Here is a 23892-nt window from a genome sequence, read left to right on the forward strand (position 1 = left end):
GCGTCACGTGGCCCGAGGGGAAGGGGCGGACGCGCGCGTGACGCGGCTTCCTCCTCCTCCTCCTCCTCCTCCTCCTCCTCCTCCTCCTCCCCCCTCCTCCTCCTCCGCCTTCTCCTCCTTCTCCTCCTTCTCCTCCTTCTCCTCCTCGCCCACTCTCGTCACGTGACCGCGGATTCCGGAGGCGGCACCGGGAGAGGGACCGGGAGAGCGGTGAGGGAGAGAGGGTATCCCGGGAGGGGCCCAGCCGGGATTCAGCCGTGCTTCCTGGCTGAGCGTCCCCGCGGGCGAAGGGGTCTGTGCCGCGCCCCCCATCGGGGCTCTGCTCTCGCCCTTGCCCTGCGGTTCCCCTGGGCTTCTGCGATGCTTCGCCCCGCTCTGTGTGGCGAGCGGAGGTGAGGCAGCGTCGGGCTCAGCCCCAGTCCCTGTCCCACGATCGCAGCCGCTCCTCTTCCCCCGCGGGGTGGGGGAAGAACAGGGCAGGGAAAAGGGAACATTAAGGCTTTGTATGACGTTTTGAGAATTCTGAAGAAGTAACTTTCGTTTTCTCTGGCTAAATGTGTCTCTTCCCTTTTCCTAGTTCCTGTGAGAATGCTCACTTTTCTTGTAAGGGAAATGTGAGGTTACACGATGGCTTTTCTGGGAGGGAGATAATTTATGGGATTGCCCACTAAACATGACTTAAAGTCAGACTAGGCAGACTAACAAGTTTGGAGGTTTGTTAAGCAACGTACAGCTCTAAAGTTTAAACTCAACAAGAGGTTCTTTTAAAGGATGTGCTATTTAGAAAAAGTGTGTAAGGTTACAACTTTAATAGATACTTGGTTCATTGGTTTTCACTCTCTGTTGTCTATCCTGTATGCTGGAAAAGAGGTGCCCTGGAGAGAATACTTTATAGTTGTATACAAATGTACAGATGCAGGTAATTCTAAATTTGGTATCGGTTGAGGGTAATACTCCTTAAATTTAGTTTTGAGGGAGAAGGTGATGTAGGTGTAAAATGCCATGCTAAATGTTTTCCTTGAGGAAGTTTCAAATCAGGGAGGGATGCTGTAAGGGGAAGCCCATTTTTCTCTGAAACAAAGCTTTTTCCATAGTTGGAAGTTATTTCACTTGTGGATGTCAATGCAACTGCAATTTTAAGTATGTTGAAAGTTGGTATCCGATAGTATAAGTTCAGAAATCAATGAAACCTTCTCATAAACGAAGCAGGGGCCTAATTTTCCATTCCTTGTGCCTTCTTGGCAAACTGAAACTTGATGCTTTTTGAGTGGGAAGGTGTTCAGTTGGTCTTTTAAGTGTAGAAAACCAGATACAATACTAAAAAGTGAACTAATAAAGAACTTTATTTTTGGCAGGTAGAGCTAAAAGCTGATGCTGTAACTACCCATGAGTGAGTAGCACTAGTCGTGTGTGTCAATGGCCTCTGTGCCAGTAATTCCAGACTCTTACAACCATGTGTTGGCTGAGTTAGAATGTTTGGATCCATTGCTTTCTGCACTCAGGCTGGATTCCAGTCGTCTGAAGGTGAGTTTGTGGTGTGTGTTGATTTTATGTTTTTTTAATTCAAATAATGACATTATTTGGTTAATTATTTGCTTAAGCCACAGGATTCATCTCACTCTTTTTTGGGTGTGTGCATGCTACCTTGTGGGAGGGATCACTTTTAGAAGAGGAAGGAGTGAGGACAAGGAATCCTGTTACTCTGTGTGTGTTTTCTGATGCAGCTGTGGGGTACGTAACACAGCCTGACAGGGCTGCTGCCTTACACTGTTTGTTCCAACTGCAGAGTGTGCTACTCTAACATCTTTGCTGCCAGTGTTTCAGGAGTGGTGCACACAGCTGGCAAACAAGGAAGCCTTTACAAAAATAATAATGCTGTGATTAGCACTTACGAGCAGCCAGGTTGTGCATTATGGTTTTTATTCCTTCAGTGCACATGTATAGACGTGTCAAAGAGATGGCTGGCTCTGGGCAGTTCAGGAGGAGGACTGAACCTTATCCAGAAAGATGGTTGGAAGCAAAGACTCTTTCTGACTCATAAGGTAAGAGTAAAGAATGCTAAACAAAAATTTATGAAAATGGGGCTGGGAAAAATACATTATTTCAAGTTAATATTTAAGTCAACAGGAATCTTCAGCTTGCTGAATTGTCCAGATAAGGTGACGTTTTGGACTGCCTTGTTTAAAATAGGTTATGGTTCTGGAGTGTATCCCTGGAGCGTATGGTGTAAGAGATTTCATGAGGTGTGAATGAAATTACTTAAGACACTTGTTTTTTCAAGTTCTTACTTAGTCGCCTGAATACTTAATAATTTGAAGAAAACTTCGAATATGAAACTAGAACAACTCATGTGCAGATAACTTGCAATGTTTTCATGTCCAAAACGTGAGATACAGGCATAAGAAAAGGTAGGCTGGCTTGCTTTTGCTGGAAGAGGTCACGAAACAGGGATTGTTGTTTCCAGGAGCCACTGCTGCTTCCAGTGTAACAGCCATTGAATGCAGCCATTTTTTTTAGGGTTGGGAGCATCTCACTGAGCTCTGGCAAAACAACTTCAAAAGGTGCAAGGAGAGGAGACTGATTTCTGTGTTTTCCAAATCAGAGAATGCACTACAGAGCTCTTGATGTTCTCATGTTGTCAGCTACATCCTTTTGGAGTAAGCTCAGTGTTTGCAAACAAAACCCAAACAAAAATCCCCAAGTACATCATGACAGACTGGTAGCATCTGCTGACATGGTTTTAGTTTACGTCTTAAAGATAATTAAATTGCACTGTGGTAAATGCAACATAGGAGCAACTTTACTTGCACTTACTTCCATACTTGCTTTCAGGAAGGTGCCATTTCCCGGGTGGCTTGCTGTTTGCATGATGAAGACTATATTGCTGTTGCCACCAGGTGAGTGATGTACTTACAAACCTGAGTGCTGGATAAATACTTCTAAGTAGCTTCTAAGTTTCAGGCTTGGATGGGTGCTGAGAACTTGGAGGGGAGCAAGGAATTAACTGGTAGAGGGCCCTACAGAATGATTCTCTGCACAGACAGTTTATTTAATATTTTTTTTCTGGAGTAATTGTTCCAGAATAGGTATTTAATATGTAACAGAACATCTGTGGGAGAGCTCATGCATGTCAAGTAATGATGGTAAATGTCTCTCTGAGACCTTTCAGCATCAAAAGAAGCATCTTCATTAACTTGGCAGAGTGAGATTTGTAGTTAATGACACTTATATTGCTTAAAATCCATTTAAACTTAAATATTTTTCCTGGCAATTCTTATAAATGTGAGAGTAGCTCTCCAAAGCTGCTGATGCATTCTAGTGCAATGAAGGACATTTCCTGGAAGCGTGCAGCTTCAGACAGAACCAGCTGCTTCACTTAGGTTTTCTGTTTCTTTGGAAAAATGCATCTTTATCACTGATAAAAAATTGGAGGACTTACTCTCAAATTGTATTTTCTTTTTAAATTGTTGTAGCCAAGGTCTTGTAGTAGTCTGGGAGCTGAATCAGGAACGTCGTGGGAAACCAGAACGGATTTATGTTTCCTCTGAGCACAAGGGCAGAAAAGTCACAGCTCTGTGTTGGGATACAGCTGCCCTTCGAGTTTTTGTAGGAGATCATGTGGGAAAAGTATCAGCCATCAAGATTAACACATCAAAACAAGGGAAGGTAAAATGTTGCCTACTTTAATTGAGATTAATCCGCAGGGGGTGATGTGCAGAATCTTTTTGTTTATTTTAATACAGTAGAACACAGCAGGATTTGCCAGCTGATGGAAGCTCTGGTTGCTTTAATTATTGGGATGAAGAACTAGTCTCTTGAGACAACAGTAGAAAGCCTGACCCATGAATTTCCCCCATGCTCCTTCTGTCTATTTTAGTAATGTAACATGAAAATGCTTTCAAATATTCAGATTTAAAAACTGGATTAGCTGCTAGTTCTTGGAATTTACAAGTATGCTAAAGGTCTTGGTGTTTCTGAGTCCAGCTGTAGGTTTACCTGTTTGTTTTTGTCCTCAACTCAGCTGTTGGTCTGAGAAAGGGCAGTCTCAAACTCTGAGTTTGCTTGGCTCTTTCTAGATACTCTCATTCTTAAACATGAATTAGATAAAATAAATGTTAGATGGACATGGAGCCTACACCCATTACGTTTGGTGCAGAGGGCACACACCTTAACAACAGCAGCCTCATTTCTACTCCTTGTGCGTTCTTTAGGTTTGACCACTACTGGGTCTCTTCTGTCTCCTTTTAGTCTGTAAAAAGAAACAGAACCTGCAAATAGTTGCACTACTCCAGGTCCTTTCTAGCCCTCATGGAAGATTTTCATGGAAAACTGACTTAAAAGTAGTAAGACCATTCGTTGTATTTACAGGAAGAGGGAAAAAATGAGCTGTGAAAAGAGAGAAGGGGAGAGAACAGAAAGGCAAGGCCCACAGAAATGTGTCTGCTCATGCCTGTTAGAGGAATGGGACTGTTGGATCTCTCATGTAATGCACTTTGTCACATTTCTAACACGAAAAACAACTTTAAGATGACAGAAATGGTGAATGGCTTCTAGAAAAATCGAGTGCAGTTCCCAGTAGTTTCTTACTGGTAAGAAGCCTATTTGAGACTATTTGCTGCCCATACAAACTGAGACACTTGTATGATACTGTTGGAGTAATTTGCTGCAGGATCATAGAGAAGAGAGTTTGTGTAAACAACCTAATACAATAGAAGTTGTTTTTTTTGTATCAATTAAGCCCTCAGGTCTGCTTCCATAAAACTGTTTGCTGGCTTGAAATATGTGTGGGGAGAATTGGAAAAACAGCACAAAGCCTAGAATAGCAAGAATAAAAACCTCTCTTCCTGTTACAGGAAAAAAGACTATCAAGAAATGTCAGGATGCTGCAGAGATACATTCTTTTTTTCGTAAATCTTCAGTAATGGTTTTGGAAAAAGGAGGATTTAGACTTTTGTGCCTCTGGGTATAGAAACCTCATTTTGTAAAGGATAGAGAAGAAAGGAATTGCTCTTGTCTTATGCTGTGTATTCATAACATACATGGTTCTTTTCTGAATTCTGCAATTTTAACTTAATGAAATAGTATTTACTTTGAACTGAAGACCAGTATGTTTTCTTTCTTTTTTTCTTTCAACTGTAGGCTGCTGCTACTTTTGTGATGTTTCCTGTTCAGATTATAACCACAGTAGATTCTCGGGTTGTTCAGCTTGATTATTTGGATGGAAGACTGCTCATATCTTCACTTACCCGCACTTATTTGTGTGATACCGAGAGGCAAGTTATATTTTATTTGTGAAATACTGGACTTTACAGAGTCACACACACTTTCTGAAATGACATCTGGAAATTATCTAGTCAAATTTTCTGGATCAAAGCAGAGTCAGGTAGGGTGGATTTTGTGGGACTGTATCCGCTTAGGTTTTGAGCATCTTCAAGAATTGAGACTCCACAAGCTTTCTTGGCAACATTTACCAGTGTTTCACCACCCTCACAAATAACTGACCTTTCTCTTATGTTGAAATGGGATTTCCTGGATTTCTATTTTTGCCTGTTGCCTCTTGTTCATTAACTGGGCACCACTCGGAGCAATCTGGCTCTGTCTTCTTTGCTCCCCCATCAGGTATTTATACATGTGAAATAGAAGAGTTCCTCCCAAGCCTCCTCTGTTCCAGTCTGATCAGCCTCTTACAAGGCAGGTACTGCAATCCCTTAGTTGACTCTGTGGCCCATTGCTGGGCTTTCTGCAGTACATTGCTGTCTCTCTTGTACTGGAGACCCTGGAACTGGACCCAGTGCTCCAGATGTGTTTCACCAGTGCTGAGAAGAGGAGAAAGATCATCTCCTTTGGACAGCTCATTGTTCCCCAGGACCACCAGGCCTTTCTCTACCAAGCTGCTTTCCAGCCAGCTGTGCTGGTGCCTAGGGTTATTCCTTCCCCATGACAGAACTTCTCATTCCCTGATGGCTAATTACGGAGCCTGTGCTCCCTCAGTGTGTCTGTGGAGATGTTGGCAGGGGCAGTGCCTTAGTGAATGCAAGATAAACAACATCCACTGTTCTCCCTCTCATCTGTCAAGGCAGTCATTCTGCTGTACAGGGCTGTTAGCATGATTTCCCCTTCACAGATTCATGCTAACTATTGATAATAATTATCTTACCTTTCCTGTAGTTGGAAGTGGTTTCTGGGAACATTTGCACCATCACCTTTCCATCACCAGGTTGACTGACTGGTTCTGCTGAAAAAAACCCACCTTTGCAGTCTAAGCATTCATTTAAACTACTGGATATTTCTGTACCCTGTCCTGTATAAACTTCATGCAAACTTTATAATATTCATTACAGATATTTTTTAAGCACCAAAGCAATTCTGCAACTGGGACTTAGTATTTTCACTCTTCAAGAAAAACATAAAATTAATTAGAACCTTTTTTAATGCTGCTTTAACAAGTATGTTGTTTTTCCACTAGAGAGAAGTTTTGGAAAATTGGTAATAAAGAGAGAGATGGAGAATTTGGAGCATGTTTCTTCCCTGTTGGAAAAAACAGTGGGAATCAGCAGTCATTAATATATTGTGCTCGTCCTGGCTCAAGGATGTGGGAGGTGAACTTTGATGGGGAAGTGCAAAGCACACATCAGTTCAAGCAGTTGCTCTCGTCACCACCTCTCCCTGTTGTTACTCTCAGGTAGATACATGAGTGTTATCATGAATAAACTTGTTTGGGATTTCCAGACAAGCTGGAAAGAACTGCATTAATGCTGAGGAGATGAAAGAAACTACTACTGCAGTCAAATGTTAATCCTGCTTGCCATCTTAATACATTCTTCTCTAATAACTGAAGCCAATAGTTACCAAAAATGCCAAAACCTTGATTCTGCAGATGTTTTTGTATGATCACAATGAATGCTGCTGTCGTAAGAGTATATTTATTTAAGCCAGCCATGTATTTACAGGGTTAAGAACACTGTACAAAGAAAGTGATGTTATTGTAGTTATGTTTGTAATAGATAATAATTTTACTTTCCAGGCAGGATCCTCATTATACTGGTTCCAGCTGCTCTCCACAATCTTTATCTTTCCCCAAGCTGCTGTATTTGACGTGAGTATTGACAGCATAGCTTCCTCTTGATAAACAGACTTTTAAAAATTTTATATTCTCTTAATTTATATTGCCAGCTTCAACTTCTTGTGTAAGAATTTTCCAAGTATTGTGTTAAACAACTGTCACACTTTTTGCTCGTTGTACTTAAGCCAATGCCATCCCTGCAGATTTTATGTTTTTATTTTACCCCAATTGACTGTTCTGCATTAACATCTGCTTTGCTTGCAGTGAGCATTGTGTGGTGACCTGGACAGAAAGAGGCATTTATATTTTTCTTCCCCAAAGTGTTCAAGTCCTACTCTGGAGTGAAGTTAAAGGTAAACTTTGTGAAACTTTTCTTTGTAATACTCTCTGTTACAGTGGTCACTTCTGAAGTCCTTGCCTAAAATATAGAGCCTTGTCAAGCTCAATTCCTGTGGCTGGATTGCAGAACATTTATCAGAAAACTCTCCTTGTTGTCTCAGGTGTATACTTGAATATTAACCCTTTCCCTGCCTCCTCCAACCAACCTCTCCCTCCATGTTTCTGAGAACATGCTTGTTGAGAAACGAAACATGATGTAAAGTGACTTTTAAAACACAGGTGATTAACTTCCGGAATCCTTTCCACCCTTACCTTTATCTAGATTCATTGTCAGATGTCCTATGAAGGATAATCTGGCTGTTAAAAGCCTAAAACCTATTTTCTGTTAACATCTGTCTAAATTTCATCCAGGGAATATATTTATTTGGCAAATAAGTGACCTGTCACCAACATTTGTGTGTATGGTTATAAGCACAGTCCTACAGTAGCCAGTCAGTCTTTTACTTCCCTTTCTCTCCCTTCATTTTGGTGTTAAGTCTCCAATTCCTTGTCATGGAGTGTTTGCATACAGCATAACTATTGCATTTGAAAACTGCTCAAGGGTTTTTTATACCAGGGAATGTTTTCCTTATGTTTCACAGCTAACAAGTATGTATTTTTCACTTTATCAGTCTTTAGTTTTTCATCTACCCTCAGAACAAAAGGAAACTTTTTGGTAATTTTAGTGTACTTTTTGAAAGTTTTCTAGAATTGCATCTCTGGAAAGTTTTGATATTTTGGATGCCTTGTCAGCACTCCTCACTGTTTGTTTTCCCCATGCCACTCATGCTATGATGTATTAGGCTTTTGTACTAATTTCCAAATCATCAGATAAAAAATATGCTTTCACCTTCTTTCAGGAACAGAAAGGAATGTTTACTAACCATTTCAGTCCTTTAGATGTTTCTGTACATCTGGCTTTGCAGATATTCAGGATATTGCAGTTTACAAGAGTGAGTTGTTCTGTCTCCACACAAATGGAAAAGTTGTGCACTTCTCCCTTCTGCTGGCCGACCGCTGCGTGGAGCGTCTGATGAGAAGAGGGTTCTGGACCCTTGCTGCCAGGGTCTGTTGTCTCTTCCAAAATACAGTTATTTCTTGCAGAGTAAGTAGACATGTCTTTATAAATGTGCAGTGCAACTTTCCTGTCTTTCCTGTTCCCCTTCTATTAAGTTGCATAGGTTACTGAGATTCATTTTGTTGTTTTTAAAAAGTCGTCTAAACATATACTTTTAGGATGAAAATTGGCCTGCATATATGGCAACTTGTGCTTTTCACATGTGCATTACAAATAATGATGCTTCTGTTTCACTGTTTGCTTCTAGGCAAGAAAAAATTTGCCTCTAGACAAGCTGGAGCACTTGAAGTCTCAGCTGGATGCCACAACCCAGCAAGATCTCATTACGCAGCTGGAAGAACTGATTTCCAAATTGGAACCTCTAGATTCTGCATGCAGCAGTAGAAGGAGCAGTATTTCATCTCATGTATGTGTATTGATAGGGCTAAAAATGTTATCTCAGGTTTTATCCTTATGGCTTAAAATCACCTCGTTTCTCCCTTTGAAGATGAGGCTTTAATTTTTACCGTCTCTACTACAGCTTATAACGTTACTTGCTAAAATTAGGTGGGGTGAAGAGGTATGAAATACAACTCCTTGTAAGCTCTCAGGCCTCTACCACTTTTCCATATTATTTTGAGGGTAATGGTTGAGATAGAAAGAAAGATTGATACGAAGAGGGGTTTTTCCACAGCTGAGTTTAGTGTCTTAACACGCCTCTGTAAAGATCATCTTGGTTGTAACTGAAGTTTTATGTGGTGAAAACTCAATGTCTGAATGCTCAGAACTATCTTAGCCTTATTGAAACTAGGCTCATTGTATGAAGCTTAAGCAGAAAACTCTAAGGAAAACAGTCAAAGGATATTTCTAATACTCTTTTACACAGCGTATTGCTAATATTCTTTTACACATACAGCTGCTTTGTACTGTCTTGGCTTCCCAGCAGCTTTTCAAGAAAGGGGAAGTATTTCACAGTTGGTAGAGTGTCAGTTGCTGATCTCACTTTAACAATGTTTAAAAAGTAAAGTTTAAAAAGCCAAGTAATGTAAATACCATTTTGATGTGGTATTTTTTCATCAGCTGATGAGAAAGTAAAGTATGTAGACTCACCATGAGCAGAAGAATGTGTGAGTGTCCTAGAACTAAATAGTTTTGCAGGGTCTGTATCTGCACTGTCTGGGTCTGGCTAGCCAGCAAAAAGAACACAGGCTCTTGTGTACCCAGGAACAGAGAGGGGTGAAGTGACAATCTTGGCTGCAGGGCTAAGGTTGAGATGGCTTTTGCCTTGTACTGAGCACATCAGTTGTTCCACAGGCTGCTTTCCTAAAAGCAATTGCAGCATACACATCTTTTTCAAGTCACTGAACTGCACACTCATTGGCATCTGTGTCCTTTTTCACTCTGGATCTGTAAAAATGCGCTCTTAGATAGGAGTTTTCCAGACAGGGAATTATGAAGTGCTGTGATGTTATTTGTATGGGTATGGTTGGTTGAGTTCCCTGCAGGTTGTTAGCAAGAAAGTACAACTCACACAATGTCTTAACTCCTCTGCCTCACCTAACAGGAAAGCTTCAGTGTCTTGGACTCTGGAATATACCGTGTTATCAGTCGAAGAGGCAGTCAGTCAGATGAAGATTCATGTTCTCTCCACAGTCAAACCTTCTCAGAAGATGAGAGACTTAAAGAATTTCCTGCACACCAGGAAGATGAGCAAGTAGACCTTGGTAATGTTTCTTAGTAAAAATACAGGGTTTGGATGTGATTTTTATTTATTCTGTAGGAATTCAATTGGGTTAACTGTGCTCTTGTTTTCCAGTATCAAGTTTCTCATTGTTAAGTCCTCTAATTTGACCAAAGGGGGAACACAGTCACCCCACCTTCCAGTCAAAATCCTCTTGAAACACAGGGCCAAAAAGCTGGCTCCAAAGCAAACAAAACAGAGAAACAAAACAAAAGGTCCAGAGGTCTTTTACCAAGGTAGAACTTGACTTCAACATCCTCCCCCTTCCATGTGTAATCAAACATTAGTGCTAAGGTTCTTTCAGATGTCTATGCCAGTGTTAATAGAGCCTCAAAAAAGATTTGTTTGCTGCCAATATTCTTCTATAATATTTTTTCCAGGACAGAATGTCTTAGTCTTGGCTCTGGCTTTGTATTTCTTCAGAGAAAGCAATAGGCTTCTGATAAGTGTTCTTAACTTGTTTGCAGGGGATCATCTCTTACATGTGTAAGCATTAGTGTAGGGGTGATAGAATTGTTAATAACTAACATTTAGGCCATCTGGGGAACTTTTTCATTTCCTGACAAATGTCTGTCACTGGACTAAAGCTAGAGTTCTCCTTCTCTGCCCTGGTTGGGACTGAGTGGGATGCAGAAACCTGGAATGATAAAGAGCTGGCTTAGTTCCACATACGGTAGACAGGATTTTGCAGAGTGGGTGCCAGTGGAGGATGGAGAGAATTTGGGTGCTTTGTGAGGAAAATACACAGGTGGGGGAGGGAGAGTATAGAAATTGGCATTTATTTCCCTAGTTGTCAGTAGTGATGTCCTGCTGCCTAAGCTGTACAGTTTGTAGCACTTCTGTTTACATGTGCCTCTTTACGTAAATCAGCAGGCAAACAAATGAGAAAACCTGGAAGTGTATCATCATTTCCAATATTAAAACTCGAAAATGAAGGGACTTAGTTTTCAAATGTCAGAAGATAGAAAAATTCTACGTGTCCACAAGAGATAACAAATTTGTAGATTATTTCCAAATAGAGAAGTCCTGGATGCTTACTGAGGCACGTGTACTTGAGTTGGTATTTCAGAGAAATGGACTTAGTGTTTCTGTGTTGGCATTGACGTAAGATGTCATAAGTTTTTAGGTTTCTAGTCTGCATAAAGAACAAAAGCAGCCTTATTTACAAGCAGTTGTAAAATCAGTTTTGACCTTTAGGCATTGTTGAGAGGGACTGGATTCTGATGGTAGAATTTCTGTGACAGCATAGCATCTTCTCATCTCTGCACCGAGGTTACTGCTGACTGCTGCAAAATGCAGTTTCATCCTTGCTTGAAATTACCATTTTTCTTATTTACATCACTTAAAGATACAGTGTATGTTTATACCAGGAACCTATTAAAACACATTGTAGAGGCTGTTAGTGATACAAGAGTGAAAAGGAAATAGTCAGTGATTCTGTATTTCCTCGATTCTTATCAAAAGCCAGAGAGCTGTGGGCTCACTTACATTTTTGTACGTCCATTCAAATAAGAGGGTGATTTATATCTCAACCATGGCTTATGTGTGTCTCTCTGTTCATATGTGACTTAGATTTTGGAAATCATGCAAGGTGAAATTGATGTATGCCACAATACTTAATTCTCCTGGGTGTATAAATGTAAGATTTTGTCCCTTAAGTGGACTGTAAGTCTACTTTTGGAAGACAGTTTTTGTACAGTTGTTGATCATCATTTGCCTTGTTACAAAGCCAAAACACTTTTAATAAATCAGACTTAGTAGGTTTAAAGTCAGTAGTAAAATGGTCCTTGAAACCTGGCTCCCCACATTTTGTAATACTAAGTAGAAAAGTACTGCATGCGGATTATCCATTAATGAATTAGTGACTTGCAGTTCATTTCATTGTTCCATTTTTTGCCAAGCCACTGTTTCATGACTTTTTATTTCCATTCCATTTGTCAGACAACGTATCTCATGCATCAGTGGTGGTTGAGACTGACCGGAATGAGACATTTCTCCCATTCAGTATTCCTTTGTCATTTCGTTCCCCATCTCCTCTCGTCCAAGCTGTCAAAGAAAGGTAAAGCATGCAGCAGGTTCACTCATCCATTACATCTTTCCCTTTTCTGTCCTCTGAATTTGTAGCACTGTGTGGTTTAGTTCATGTTCTGTTGTGCAAACATGTAACACCTGAACTGGGACATGCAGTCGGGTTTGCCAGGCAGTTTAAATCTTGCATCTTGGCTCTAATGAAGATACAAAGAGCTCCTGTTGACTTCAGTGGAGCCAAGATTTCAACCTCAGTTTTTAAGCAGTTAATAATGAAATATCTGAGAATGTTTAACATTATCCTGTAAACTGTGGCTGTGGATTGTATTCAAAGGAAACTTGCTTTCCTGCAACTGAGATTTCTGAATAATGAGTGAAGGCTTCCCGTGTTGCTTGGGGGCAAACATTAAAATATTCAAAGCAGATAGATATTGCTAAAACACACTTACAAAGTAGTCTGTCATTTCCCCACACACTCTCAGTGAATCTAATCAATGCGCCAAACATTTATGTAATAATAGTAGCTTATACCTGGTACAAGTAAATGTGGTAGTGTCCATTTTATAATGAAATCCATCTTCTAGTTTAAAACTTGCTTTAAAAAATGGGGATGTGTGTACAAATATAAAGGACATAACGTTGAATACATAATTTTGATTAAAGTGCTGTATGTTAATTACTTAGCTAGAATGTCTCTGGCCCATAGTGATGGTCTGAAAAAATGCACAGTCCTCCCTTGATTACTTGGTATGTGAATTGTGTTCTGCAACAAAAAAATCGTAGCTGATACCAACAGTGTGAGGATTTCAGAATGACTATCACAAATACAAGCAGTGTTTTGAATTCTTTCCAAACCATAAGTGGTTTTTAGGACTTCACTAGTAATAAGTGTTTTTGTACTAATAATGAGAGCTAAGTTTTCAAGTATTCACTGCATTCAATTTATAATTAAATAAAATATTACCATATTTACAGTTAATTTTTGAAAGTTTACCTTTAATTGTTCTATACATTAAAGTCCGTTTGCCATGCTGCATTTGAATCTTTTCTGTGTTCTGCAGCAACTTTCAACTTTTGTTTTACCTTGTAATAGTAAAAGATGCCTTTTTTTTTTCCCTTCTGTTCTTAAACTGGTTGTGGACCAGAAAGCAGAAAACTCTAATTTTTCTGTTTAAATCTTGATGACATCGTTCTCTTTATGGCAGTGGTAGAAGTAATTGGGTTCTGGTATGTTCACTGAGCTTTCTCTTCAATAAAATAACAGGGACAGGACCTGATGATGTGTAAAGGACATTTTTTATGAGCCTTGTAATTTGAAGAATTGATTTGAAGCGTTGTAAAATGATTTCTTACCACTAAGAGGGACATAATTTTCTAATGGTGCTTTCTGTTTATAAGCTTTATAATGCAGTGCAGTCACTCTGTGTTTATTTGCATACAAATACATGTCAAAATCTGTATGCTAATGTTAGTACATGGTCCGGTTTCTCCACCAGAAAAAATACCAAGAACTGAATACTTCAGTGCTGAAAGTATAGATAATCACTAAAATACAGATTTTGACCAGGTTCTTAGTGCATTTTATTCCTGTTAGTTGTCACTGTTCTTGTCCTTTTTTTGAGTGTTCTTCAGATTATAAACTTTTCTGAAGTGATGATTTGCATGAAAAGGAAGTGCTTGGTTTGTTCACTTTTGACCTTCCAATTTTAAATGTTTGAACTTCTGATTCCTAGTGTTTCCAGCTTTGTACGCAAAACTACGGAGAAGATTGGCACACTTCATATAAGTCCTGATGGTAGAGGGAGGCAAGAAGCCAAGGATGACGAGCAGCTGTCAGAGTTGACTGTTAACCTGGTGCCATCTCCCCAGGAGGAGAAAGAGTGAGTGCAAAATCACATTTTCTTAGCAGTTGCTTTTGCTGAATGTCCTTAGGAGAGCAACCTAAGGAAAAACTCCTGTTTCAAGCACAATGAGGAACTCAGCATTAGATTTTTCTAGCTGCATTCATTACTGGCATAATTAATTACAGTGGGTTTCAGTGGTTCTCCCAGACACTTCTCTTAGACGTTGATGAGGCAGTGAACACTGGTGGGTGTTGGGTCATGCAGTCTGCACAGTGCTGCAATGGCTGAAGGACATGAGTGTAGTCTGTTCAGCAATTCTTGTATCATACATCTGTGATGCTTGTTATAGTTATGGACATGAGTCCAACAGTTCATTTTCTGTCCTTGAGTGACAAGTAAGCATTTTTAGCTCCCTAAAAACATATTTCACTTTTGGTATGTATGGGTTTTGTTTATTTGGTGTTGATTTCTTTTTAATACAGAGCTAAGTTATTTCATATTTCAGTGCTAATGAACCATTTTGGATTGACTTTCCTGTAGTGTTATGGTACTGGTTTTCATTCAGTACTTGCAGAAATTTACTGTAGTTGAAGCCAGTATAGAAGGCCACAAAAATTGTGTTACCTGTTGTTCTTCATGCCCAATTTATGTATAATTTCTGTTGAGCTCTTCCTTCTTTAGAAATTAAAGCTTTGTATTTAATAAAGGAATTAATATGATTGAGGAAATCTGTGAGGAAATCCTCAAATTATTAAAGATAATACTTCAGATAAGACTGAAATGATTGTGTTTTTCTAGGTTAGAACCACAGAGCTGCCAGCTTCCTGAAGAGGACCGTCTGAGAGATCTCAAGGCTGCAACAGCAGAAGCTCTGTAAGCAGGGAAACATTTTAGATTATAGATATATTAGGCTTTGGTAGGAAAAAATTACTGTTTTTTTTAAATTCTGGGGTTTTTCATTCATTACATGAATGCTCTAAGTGTCTATTAACATAACCTGAAAGGATCTTACTTGGTGAATGATTTGATTCCTCTGTTTAAAACCAAGCAAAACCCCCTACAAGCTTATTTAGGTAATCTAGCATTATCCTTTTGTCCTAATGATAAGCACAGTTTAAAAAAATGAAAACCACCCAACAAACAAAAATCCATTCTGAAAGAAGTCTTGAGGAACTCAAAACGTGCTGAGATCAAATGAAGACAGTGCTAAGTAGCCTAAATTCTGTTTAATGCACTCAAAATCACAAAACAACTGACACTAGGTGTAAGAGTGTACTTGGGGTTGCACATAGCCTGTATACTTCACTCATGGCATCTTACAACTGTTAAATGTAGAAAACTTCTTTTTTTATGCTGCAGAGCCAAACTCCAGGATCCCTTGGTTTTATTAGAACCTCAGAGTATGAGAAGGGTTCTGCAGGAATGGCTTTTCTATCTACAAGAAAAATTCAGCAGCAAAGAGCATTCTGCGTTATCTCCTAAGAAAAGCAAGGCTGTGTATGCTGAAGAACAGAGGGCAGTCCTGGAGGAAAACCTGCGACTGGATCCAGCTAAGGGAGACCCAGCAGGCAAGGAACAGAGTAGTGTTTTGGAAGGCTGCATTGAAAAGGAAAATACTGATGAAACTTGTCCAAGCAAAACCATATGCAAAAATAGTACTGATCTGAGGGGACCTTCAGACTGCAGTTTTCAAGTGTCTCCTCCATGTGTCATAGAACCAGGTGTTCAGAAAGATCTTGTGGAGTTGACAACGCTGTGTTTTGAGCTGCGTGTCTTTTCTTGTGGAAGTGGTGAGGCTGAGGAGAGCTCTGATGGAAGTCTGCCACTGGCAGCTCCGTGGACCTGGGCTTGTAGGTTTATGCGAAGCTACTTCTTTCTTTTGGATTTAAAAAGAGTAAAGCAGTGTATTATAACCACATACACAACCAGTCCTCATGTATGGGAAACGTACATCGCAGGATTGAAAGGTAACTAATGAAAATTGTATTACTTCTTAATCTGAAAGTAAGACTGTTTGGGAGGAAAAAAAAAAGCTAAAAAACATGAAGACACTCAAATTTGTGTAGTGTGGGAGTGTTTGTTCCATTTTTGGGTTGTTTGGTTCATTGTTTTTTTCCTGAAAGACTAATTTAGGAAAAACTGCTGCCTCCTTGTTGATTGAACACTGTAGTGATCATGGCCTAGATCTAGTTACAAACAAATATACCTGCCTCAAACAGCAAAAACATCTTAATTAGTATCATATGTCTCTAGGAACAAAGCAGAGGTGAGGGGAGGAGCTTCAGCATTTTGTGTTGGAGGATTCAGTTTGTGGAGGAATGTGGTTAATGTACAACAAAACTAAATGGAGAGGATGTTTTCGTGCAAATGAGTGGCTTGTGATCACTTTGGACTTCTTGTTCCACAGAAATACTTTCTGATCTTTTTAATGCCTCATTAATCTTACTGAACCAAAGCTTCATGATTATCTTGGAAACCAGAACATTTCTGTTCTCTGCATTCTGCTTATGCCTTACACATTTCTTTTAAGAGCACATTAAAGTCTTAACATTGATTTGGCTCCAACAGGGAGTATTTAAACAACCAACAGGTTGGTATGTTGGTGTTTGGGTGTCTCTTCACTGTTTGGACTCTGAGAGCCATAGAAGTGAAGTATGCATTCCCAGTTTGTCCTTAGTTGGGCTGCACTTGTGCCTGTAAAGTAATACCTGCATTTCATCAGGGTCGAGGTTCGTGTTGAATTCTGTGTTCTATTAAGTCAGTGTTCAAGCTGCAGTTTTTATTAATAGAATCAAATTGTAATATATGAGAATATATATATTGCATGTATATTGAATATATGAGAGCATATGAGAATATATGCAGATCTGCATTGTATTCAGCAAGCCATACTCCTGCTGCAGGCTGTTTTTTTCACATGAGAGAAAAATTACCTCCTGAGAAGTCTAAAGAAGAGGAAAATACAGCAGGAGTATTATTCCATGCCTTAATTGTATCAAGAATTACCAAGTTACTTTATAACAGTAATTTGTTGTAAGTGCAGATTAGTGATGTTGATTCTATGAATGACCAAGTAGAATCTGCTCACTTTTTACTACTGTTAGCTGGAGAGTTGCATGAAAGCAATGATAGCTGTTATTCAGCATAACGACAACGGGGGGGGTGTGTTAAGAGAAAAACCACTTGCCCTTATCTAGTAGCTTGTGCTGTGATTTCAGAACTAACTTGTCACAGTCCAGTGGCTTTAGCAATGGAGGGTGAAGAGATGTTGAAAATACTGAAGCTGCTGCATGACCTGGGGCCATGGGATGACAGCCCACTGTTATTGATACATGCTCAAAGGTTTGTGCCCGAATCCTCTTTTTCTCTTCTTCAGAGTTGTTAACTTGCAATCAGGAATTGGTTCTCTTAACATTTCATGAGGATTTCTGGGAATCTCTTAGAGAGATCACCTTTCAGTAGTTTCTTGAACTTGCAAAACACCTTGGAAAAATGATAATTTTGCTGTTTGGTACTGAAAGTAGTTTTTATCCTCTCTCTTCAGGCTTTATGAAAAATTTGGAGAAACAGCTCTTCGGCCCTTGATCAAGTTCTACCCCTCTCTTTTGCCTTCTGATATTAAACAGCTTTGCAGGAATGATCCAGCTAATTTCTTAGCATATTTAGATAGTCTGGTGAAATCAATGCCGGAGGATAAAAGGTAAAGGGAATCTGGAATCTTTTTCATTTGTCTACTCTCTTCACAACGGAATTGAGTGGTTTTTTTTTTTGCTATTGGCAGTTTTTTAAGTGTTTCTGTATCTGCCTGCTTGGTGTTTAGCATTAAGTTCCAATTAATTTGCCAGTTTTAGTTGGTCTCAGACTGGAGGGTTTGTTAGATTAGATTCTGGTTTTAGAAGGGGTTTCCTAAATAATACTTTTAAAGGAACTGACTTTTTTTTGTTCCTGTCTACAGTTCAAGTTAGACAGCATTTAAAAAAGAAACCAAACTTGGTGGTTCTTCTGTGGTCCCCTTAGTTTGTAGAACTATTTTATGCCTTTCTGTGTTTCATTTTACATCTTCTTTTTGTTGTTTTTCTGTACACAATCTCTTATTCTCCATATCTGGTGTATTTAAAACTGGTAGGATTTTTCTTCTGTGTGCTTTGTTTTCTAGGCCATCTCTCCTTAGATCTCTTCTGCAGCCTGAATCTCAACGGTTGGATTGGTTGTGCTTGGCAGTTTCTCATGATGCTCCACAAAGAGCAGATACTGTGGATGCAGAAGGGAATCCCAGGTAAAATAGATTTCACGTAAGGTCCTGAGTGCAGCAGAAAGCTTCAATAAGTTTACAGTCTTTTCTCTTAAACTTTGTATGACAGTGGATGTCACTGGCTCCTTGGAGCATGTTGCAGATTTCAGTAGCAACAACCAAAGGGTTGAATAACTTCTATCTGTAATGCTTATCAGTGACTGCTCTACTGAAACCGCACACATTGTTTCATTCAATTTTCCTCCTCTCTTTTCATATACATGCCATAATGTTCTGAAGAAAGTCAATAATGCTTGAAAACTGAATTTCTCATCTTCTAGGCCACGATCTCATTTGTTTATCTGGGGCTACAGCCAGTTTATTCTGCTTTTGATTAAACTCCCAGCTGATTTTGTTACAAAAGAGAAGATGGCTCACATCTGTAAATCACATGGGTAAGGTGAAAACTTGGTAATGATGCTTGGTTAGTTGGTATTCTGACCCCAAAAAGACACACATGAAAATTACCCATTTGCTTCTTAATTGGACAGGATTTATTTAAAAAACTTTCCTTTTTCGAGGATAAATACTGAGTGTCCAATTTAATATACTAAATACCCCTTCTGGTTGAGAAGTATTCCCCATGTCCCAGCTCTATTTTTGACATTCAAGAAATTTAGTTGCTTCTGTCTTTACTGGTATTTAAATGAGCATGTAATTGTTCCTGACTTTAATTTAAATTGAGTATTTGATTCCTGAAAATCTTTACTCTCTTATTCAAGATTCTGGCCTGGATATCTTTTTCTCTGTTTGGAGCTGGATAGAAGAATAGAAGCCTTTACTAATATTGCTCATTTGGATGATTTGAGCCTGTTGAATGGAGAAGATGGTTAGTGATTCTTAAGCTGTGTAAACATACTTCTGTAATATAGGAACTGCCTGTGTATAGTGATTTGCCCAAGGCTGAGTTGAACCTGTATTTTTTGAAGTGTTTTGGTAGCCCTAACTGTAGTGCATCTTATTTGAAACGTCCATAAATGGACATTACACTCCTGGAACTTCACACTGTGCTCTGTGAAATCAGTTGTGCTAGAAAATGCTTAAAATTTCAGAAATGTAAGGTTGTTTATCATTTGGGAGTAATAGCTAGTCTTGGTGTTGTAAATCGAGGGACAGCAAGCCTTCTTGCACTGCACAAAACTCCCCCACTACACATGCACACACCCAAAGTTAGGGTGAGCAAAGCATTGTATCATAAGGCAGAACCTAGAAGAAAATTCTCTGTAGCCCTAAGATGGGCAAAACTTTGCCTCTTGACTTAATCCGAAGCTGTAAACACTGAACTATGGTGAAGCTTTATGTGTTCACCACAAAATCTTTACACTGAGTCAGTCAGAGCAGTACACTTCTGTGCACAATTGGCTTGTTGATAATCCTTGGTTTTCTTAAATCTTAACAGAGTAAAACAGAATAAAAAGCCCCCTTCCCCTTCTATGTACAGATATAGTTAAAATAGTAGGCTTAGAGTAATCCTTGGTTTACAATAATATAAATCCATTTTACATTTAGGTTGCATTCCAGAGACCATAGAAGAATGGAAGTTTCTTCTGCATCTTGCACAAAATCACAGCACAGCCTTGCACCACCACAGCCCGCAGAATGGGAGTGCTGTCAGCAATGGTGGCCTGAGCTGCCCAGACTGCATCACTGTGGAAAATGTGGCTCTGTTGCTGGCCAGGGCCATCGGCCCAAACCGTGCCTTGCCTCTCTTGCAGGAGTGTGGCTTGACAGCAGAATTGTCTGAGAGATTTACTGATGTGTGTGAGATACTGAGAGTTGCTGAGAAGAGGCAGAGGTAAGAGATGTGTCAACAGAAGATCCACACTATTTGTTTTGGATCTCCTCTGTGCTTTAAACTTTCTTTTCAGTTAACAAGATCAAGTGCTTCACATTTTCACCTTGTATTTTAGACTCAGCTGAAAGCTTTCCTGTTATTTAAGAACTATGTGTTTTGCAGTATAGGCATTTTAAAATTGAAAATAAGGAAAGAGGAAATCATACGTTAAAGATGTATATAAAGTAGATTCACTGAAGGAGATTTGTCCTGCTGAGTCCTGCACACATGATCTCACCCATCCCTTCCCAGAGAAGGTGTGCATGGTGATGTCAGGATGCTACTTGTGAAATGCAGTCACATTTTTTCTACCAACTTTTCCTTAAAAAACAACCCCAAACTCTTGTTATTCTTTCTGTCGTTAGCTTTTTTACTATTTGACCTTTTTTCCCTCCTTTGCTTTAATTGCAGAGCGCTGATTCAGTCCATGTTGGAAAGGTGTGACCGGTTTTTGTGGTCTCAGCAAGCATAGAAAACAACTTGGAAAACTCTGGGAACATTTTTTACTGTAATGATTGTAAATTAAAGTGCCTCTTAAACTTCACAGGCCCTTAAAGAAACGAACTCCTGTCTAAAAGTTCAGTTATACTGAGCCAGTCTCCATCTGGCAGGTATCTGACTGGGAACTGTTGACAGTTCTTTATTCCTTTGGAGATGAATTTTGAACTGTAGAACTTCAAGTAAAACAATCCAGTATTTATCTTGAAATTAAGCTCAAAGATTTCCAAGATGAAAATTCCTGAATATATTTTCTGAGTCTATGACTTAAGCGTTCAGGGATATGAGCCCCTAATTAAATTATGGTATATAAAATTTTTTTGTTTCATTGTTTGCAAACATGAGAAACCATTTTTGGTAAATATCTAAGCCCATATTTAACTTTCCTGTAAATTGCACTGACCTTTACTGTTGCTGTAGAAGTGATTTGTTATGGTACCCTTTGGGCTTTTCCCCCTCTTAAATTATACAAACAGATCTTGTCTATTTGAAATACATTAATTGAGCCAAGTCTTAAAATGGGAGGGAAATATTTATGAGTAGTGGATTAATGGTTAAAAATGCTGATGAACAGAAGAACTTGTTAAACGAGCTGACTGTTAAACTACAAATACGATATTTCTATATTGCCTGTATGTGTTTGTGCAATATGACTGTAGATGTCAGTTGTGATATTCCAACAAACCTCAGGACAGTGGAATTAGAGTCATTTAAGTTGGAGAAGACCCTGCAGGTCCAACTGTTAGCCTAACACTGCCAAGTCCACCACCAGACCATGTCCGTAAGTGCCACATCTTACGACTTTTAAATGCCTCCACAGGGATGGTTACTCAGCTGCTTCCCTGGGCAACCTGTTCCAGTGCTTGACAACCCTTTGGCTGAAGAAATGTTTTCTACTATCCAAACAGAACCTCTCCTGGAGCAACTTGAGGCCATTTCTTCTTGTCCAGTCACTTTTTACTTAAGAAAAAGAAACTTAGACCCATCTAGCTATAATCTCGGTTCAGGTAGTTTTGGAGAGTGATAGGTCTCCCCTGAGGGTCCTTTTCTCCAGACTAAACACTCCCAGCTCCCTCAGTTTGCTCCTCAGATGACTTGTGCTTCAAATCCATCAGTTCCATTGCCTTTCTCTGGACTCGCTCCAGTTCCTTAATATCTTTCTTGCAGTGAGGAGCCCAGAACTGAACACAGGACTTGAGGTCTGACCTCAACAGTGCCAAGTACAGGGGGACAATAATTTCCCCAGTCCTGCTGGCCACACTATTCCTGTTTACAATCCTGGATGCCATGGCTTTCTTGGCCACCTGGGTACACTGCTGGCTCATGTTCAGCACTCTCAGGTCCTTTGCTGCCAGGCAGCTTTCCAGCCACTCTGCCCCCAGCCTGTAGTGCCACTTGAGTTTGTTATGACCCAAGGGCAGGATCTAACACTTGGCCTTGTTGAACCTCATCCACTTGGCCTCAGCCCATCAATCCAGCCTGTCCAGATCCCTCTGCAGAGCCTTCCTGCTCTCCAACTGATCAACACTCCCACACAACTTCTTGTTGTCTGCAAAGTGACTGAGGCTGCCCTTGCTCCCCTCATCCAGATCATTGATAAGGACATTTAACAGCACTGGCTTAAGTATTGACCCCTGGGGAACACCATTTGGGACTGGATTTAACTGTTTCCAACCACTCTCTGGGCCCAACCATGCAGCCAGTTTTTTGTCCAGTGAGCAGTGCACCTGTCCAAACCATGAGTAGCCAATTTCTTAAGGAGAACCCTGCGGGAAACAGTGTCAAAAGGTTTTATTGAGGTCCAGGTCAACTTTGCTTATCCAATTAATTCTGACATTTTGGAAAGTGAGAGGACTGCATGTTTTCTTTTAATAATATCTTTAAAAGCTGATGGTTTAGATGAGTATTTTTAGATGGATGCTGTCAAGAAAACTTTTTACATGTCTGGTAAAATATGAAGATTAATCCCTTGGGTTTTATATCTCATTTACAGAGCTATGCCTTGTACCAGCACTTTGCATTTAATACATCTTTGAATAAGTGTCCTTTTAGGCTTCTACTTTTGACCCTTTTCACTATCCAACCCACATTTTTAGCAGAAGTCCAATGGTGTCTGGTCAGTGTTTGGTTTTCACCAATGTCATTTTAGCAAAAAATTAATGCATTCATTGGAACTAAATTTTACTCAAATTTAGAATTTTGTTTTGTAATTACTTGAAAATATTTTATAAAGCATCTTCCTAATGCTTTTCATCAAAATATGACTTAGTAATACAGCTTTCAGCCTTTTGAGAGATGCAGTCTGATTATTTCATTTTGATGCCAAGAAGACTTCAGTGTGGAGGGTTGATTACTTCACTAGAAAAAGCACAGTTACAGGGAGACAATTAGTGGCAGGCTTTCATCCATTAATAGTGTTGCTTGTGGAAAAGCCAATACAGAACTATTTCTCAATAAGAAAACCTTAAATCTTTTGGGGTATAGATTCTGACATTGGAAATAGAAGGATCTGTGCCATCAGAAGCACTCACTGCTCTTACAGTAAGGTTTGGAATGGAAGCCAGACACCTACCAGGTGCTGTTGGTGCCTGTTCTCTTCCTGACAGGTGAGGTGCTGCTACTTCTGTGGCTGTTGTTTACCTAACTTGGTTCATACAGTGTATGATGTGGTACAGCTGTAGCTGAGTGCTCCTGGTGCCTGCCTTAGAGGAATTCCTGGCTGTCCAAGAATGTACCTGGCTTATCTCCATACATAATGGTTCCATTTTATTTGCTGCTTCTATTTTGTGTACACATCAGTCTCTTGCTTATGTCTGTGGGAGTTTTATACACTTGGAGTGAGAGTTGGTGTTTTTTGTTTGCTTCTTTTAATAAATCATAACTTTTTAGAGCCTTTTTTTGTGTCAGTGTGGTCATATAGGTAACATAATGGGAAGTGTTTTTTCAAATTTTGTCTGAAGTCAGCTTGTGTTGGTGATTTCAACTAACTTGACTGTCAATAAAGAGTAAAAGTTTACTCTGAAAAATAGTTGGAAAATCACTGTTTCCTATTGTGGATCAGTTTGTTATCATTTCATATGAGTAAGGTGAAGGGACTGTGAAATGAAATGGTCTGTTCAGAAGTTGTAGTTGCGCAGAGCAAGGCCCTCATCCTAAAG

At 39.6% G+C, this 23892-nt stretch overlaps 1 protein-coding gene across 1 annotated transcript; it reads left to right on the forward strand.

The window, feature by feature from the left end:
• The first annotated feature begins 93 nt into the window (after window positions 1-93).
• On the forward strand, window positions 94-23629 carry HPS5 (HPS5 biogenesis of lysosomal organelles complex 2 subunit 2). The gene is made up of 23 exons (XM_071558859.1): window positions 94-210; window positions 1356-1524; window positions 1932-2042; window positions 2833-2897; window positions 3474-3666; window positions 5140-5277; window positions 6471-6682; window positions 7025-7096; window positions 7328-7416; window positions 8368-8546; window positions 8767-8925; window positions 10063-10222; window positions 12181-12298; window positions 14001-14147; window positions 14910-14984; window positions 15471-16078; window positions 17330-17453; window positions 17656-17811; window positions 18268-18387; window positions 18684-18797; window positions 19125-19231; window positions 19912-20197; window positions 20648-23629. Exons 2-23 carry the CDS (start codon window positions 1417-1419, stop codon window positions 20706-20708), a joined length of 3402 nt encoding a protein of 1133 aa, XP_071414960.1. The 5' UTR covers window positions 94-210; window positions 1356-1416; the 3' UTR covers window positions 20709-23629.
• The last annotated feature ends 263 nt before the right edge of the window (window positions 23630-23892 follow it).

Source organism: Pithys albifrons, chromosome 6, assembly GCF_047495875.1.
Source record: "Pithys albifrons albifrons isolate INPA30051 chromosome 6, PitAlb_v1, whole genome shotgun sequence".
Lineage (NCBI taxonomy): Eukaryota > Metazoa > Chordata > Aves > Passeriformes > Thamnophilidae > Pithys > Pithys albifrons.

Bases quoted from the DNA above. Each gene is read 5' to 3' on its own strand.
- HPS5 (XM_071558859.1), top strand. From the start codon at position 1,417: ATGGCCTCTGTGCCAGTAATTCCAGACTCTTACAACCATGTGTTGGCT. The intron at 18,798-19,124 runs GTAAGGTGAAAA...CTCTTATTCAAG, and splicing joins CACATCTGTAAATCACATGG to ATTCTGGCCTGGATATCTTT. The intron at 19,232-19,911 runs GTTAGTGATTCT...TTTTACATTTAG, and splicing joins CCTGTTGAATGGAGAAGATG to GTTGCATTCCAGAGACCATA.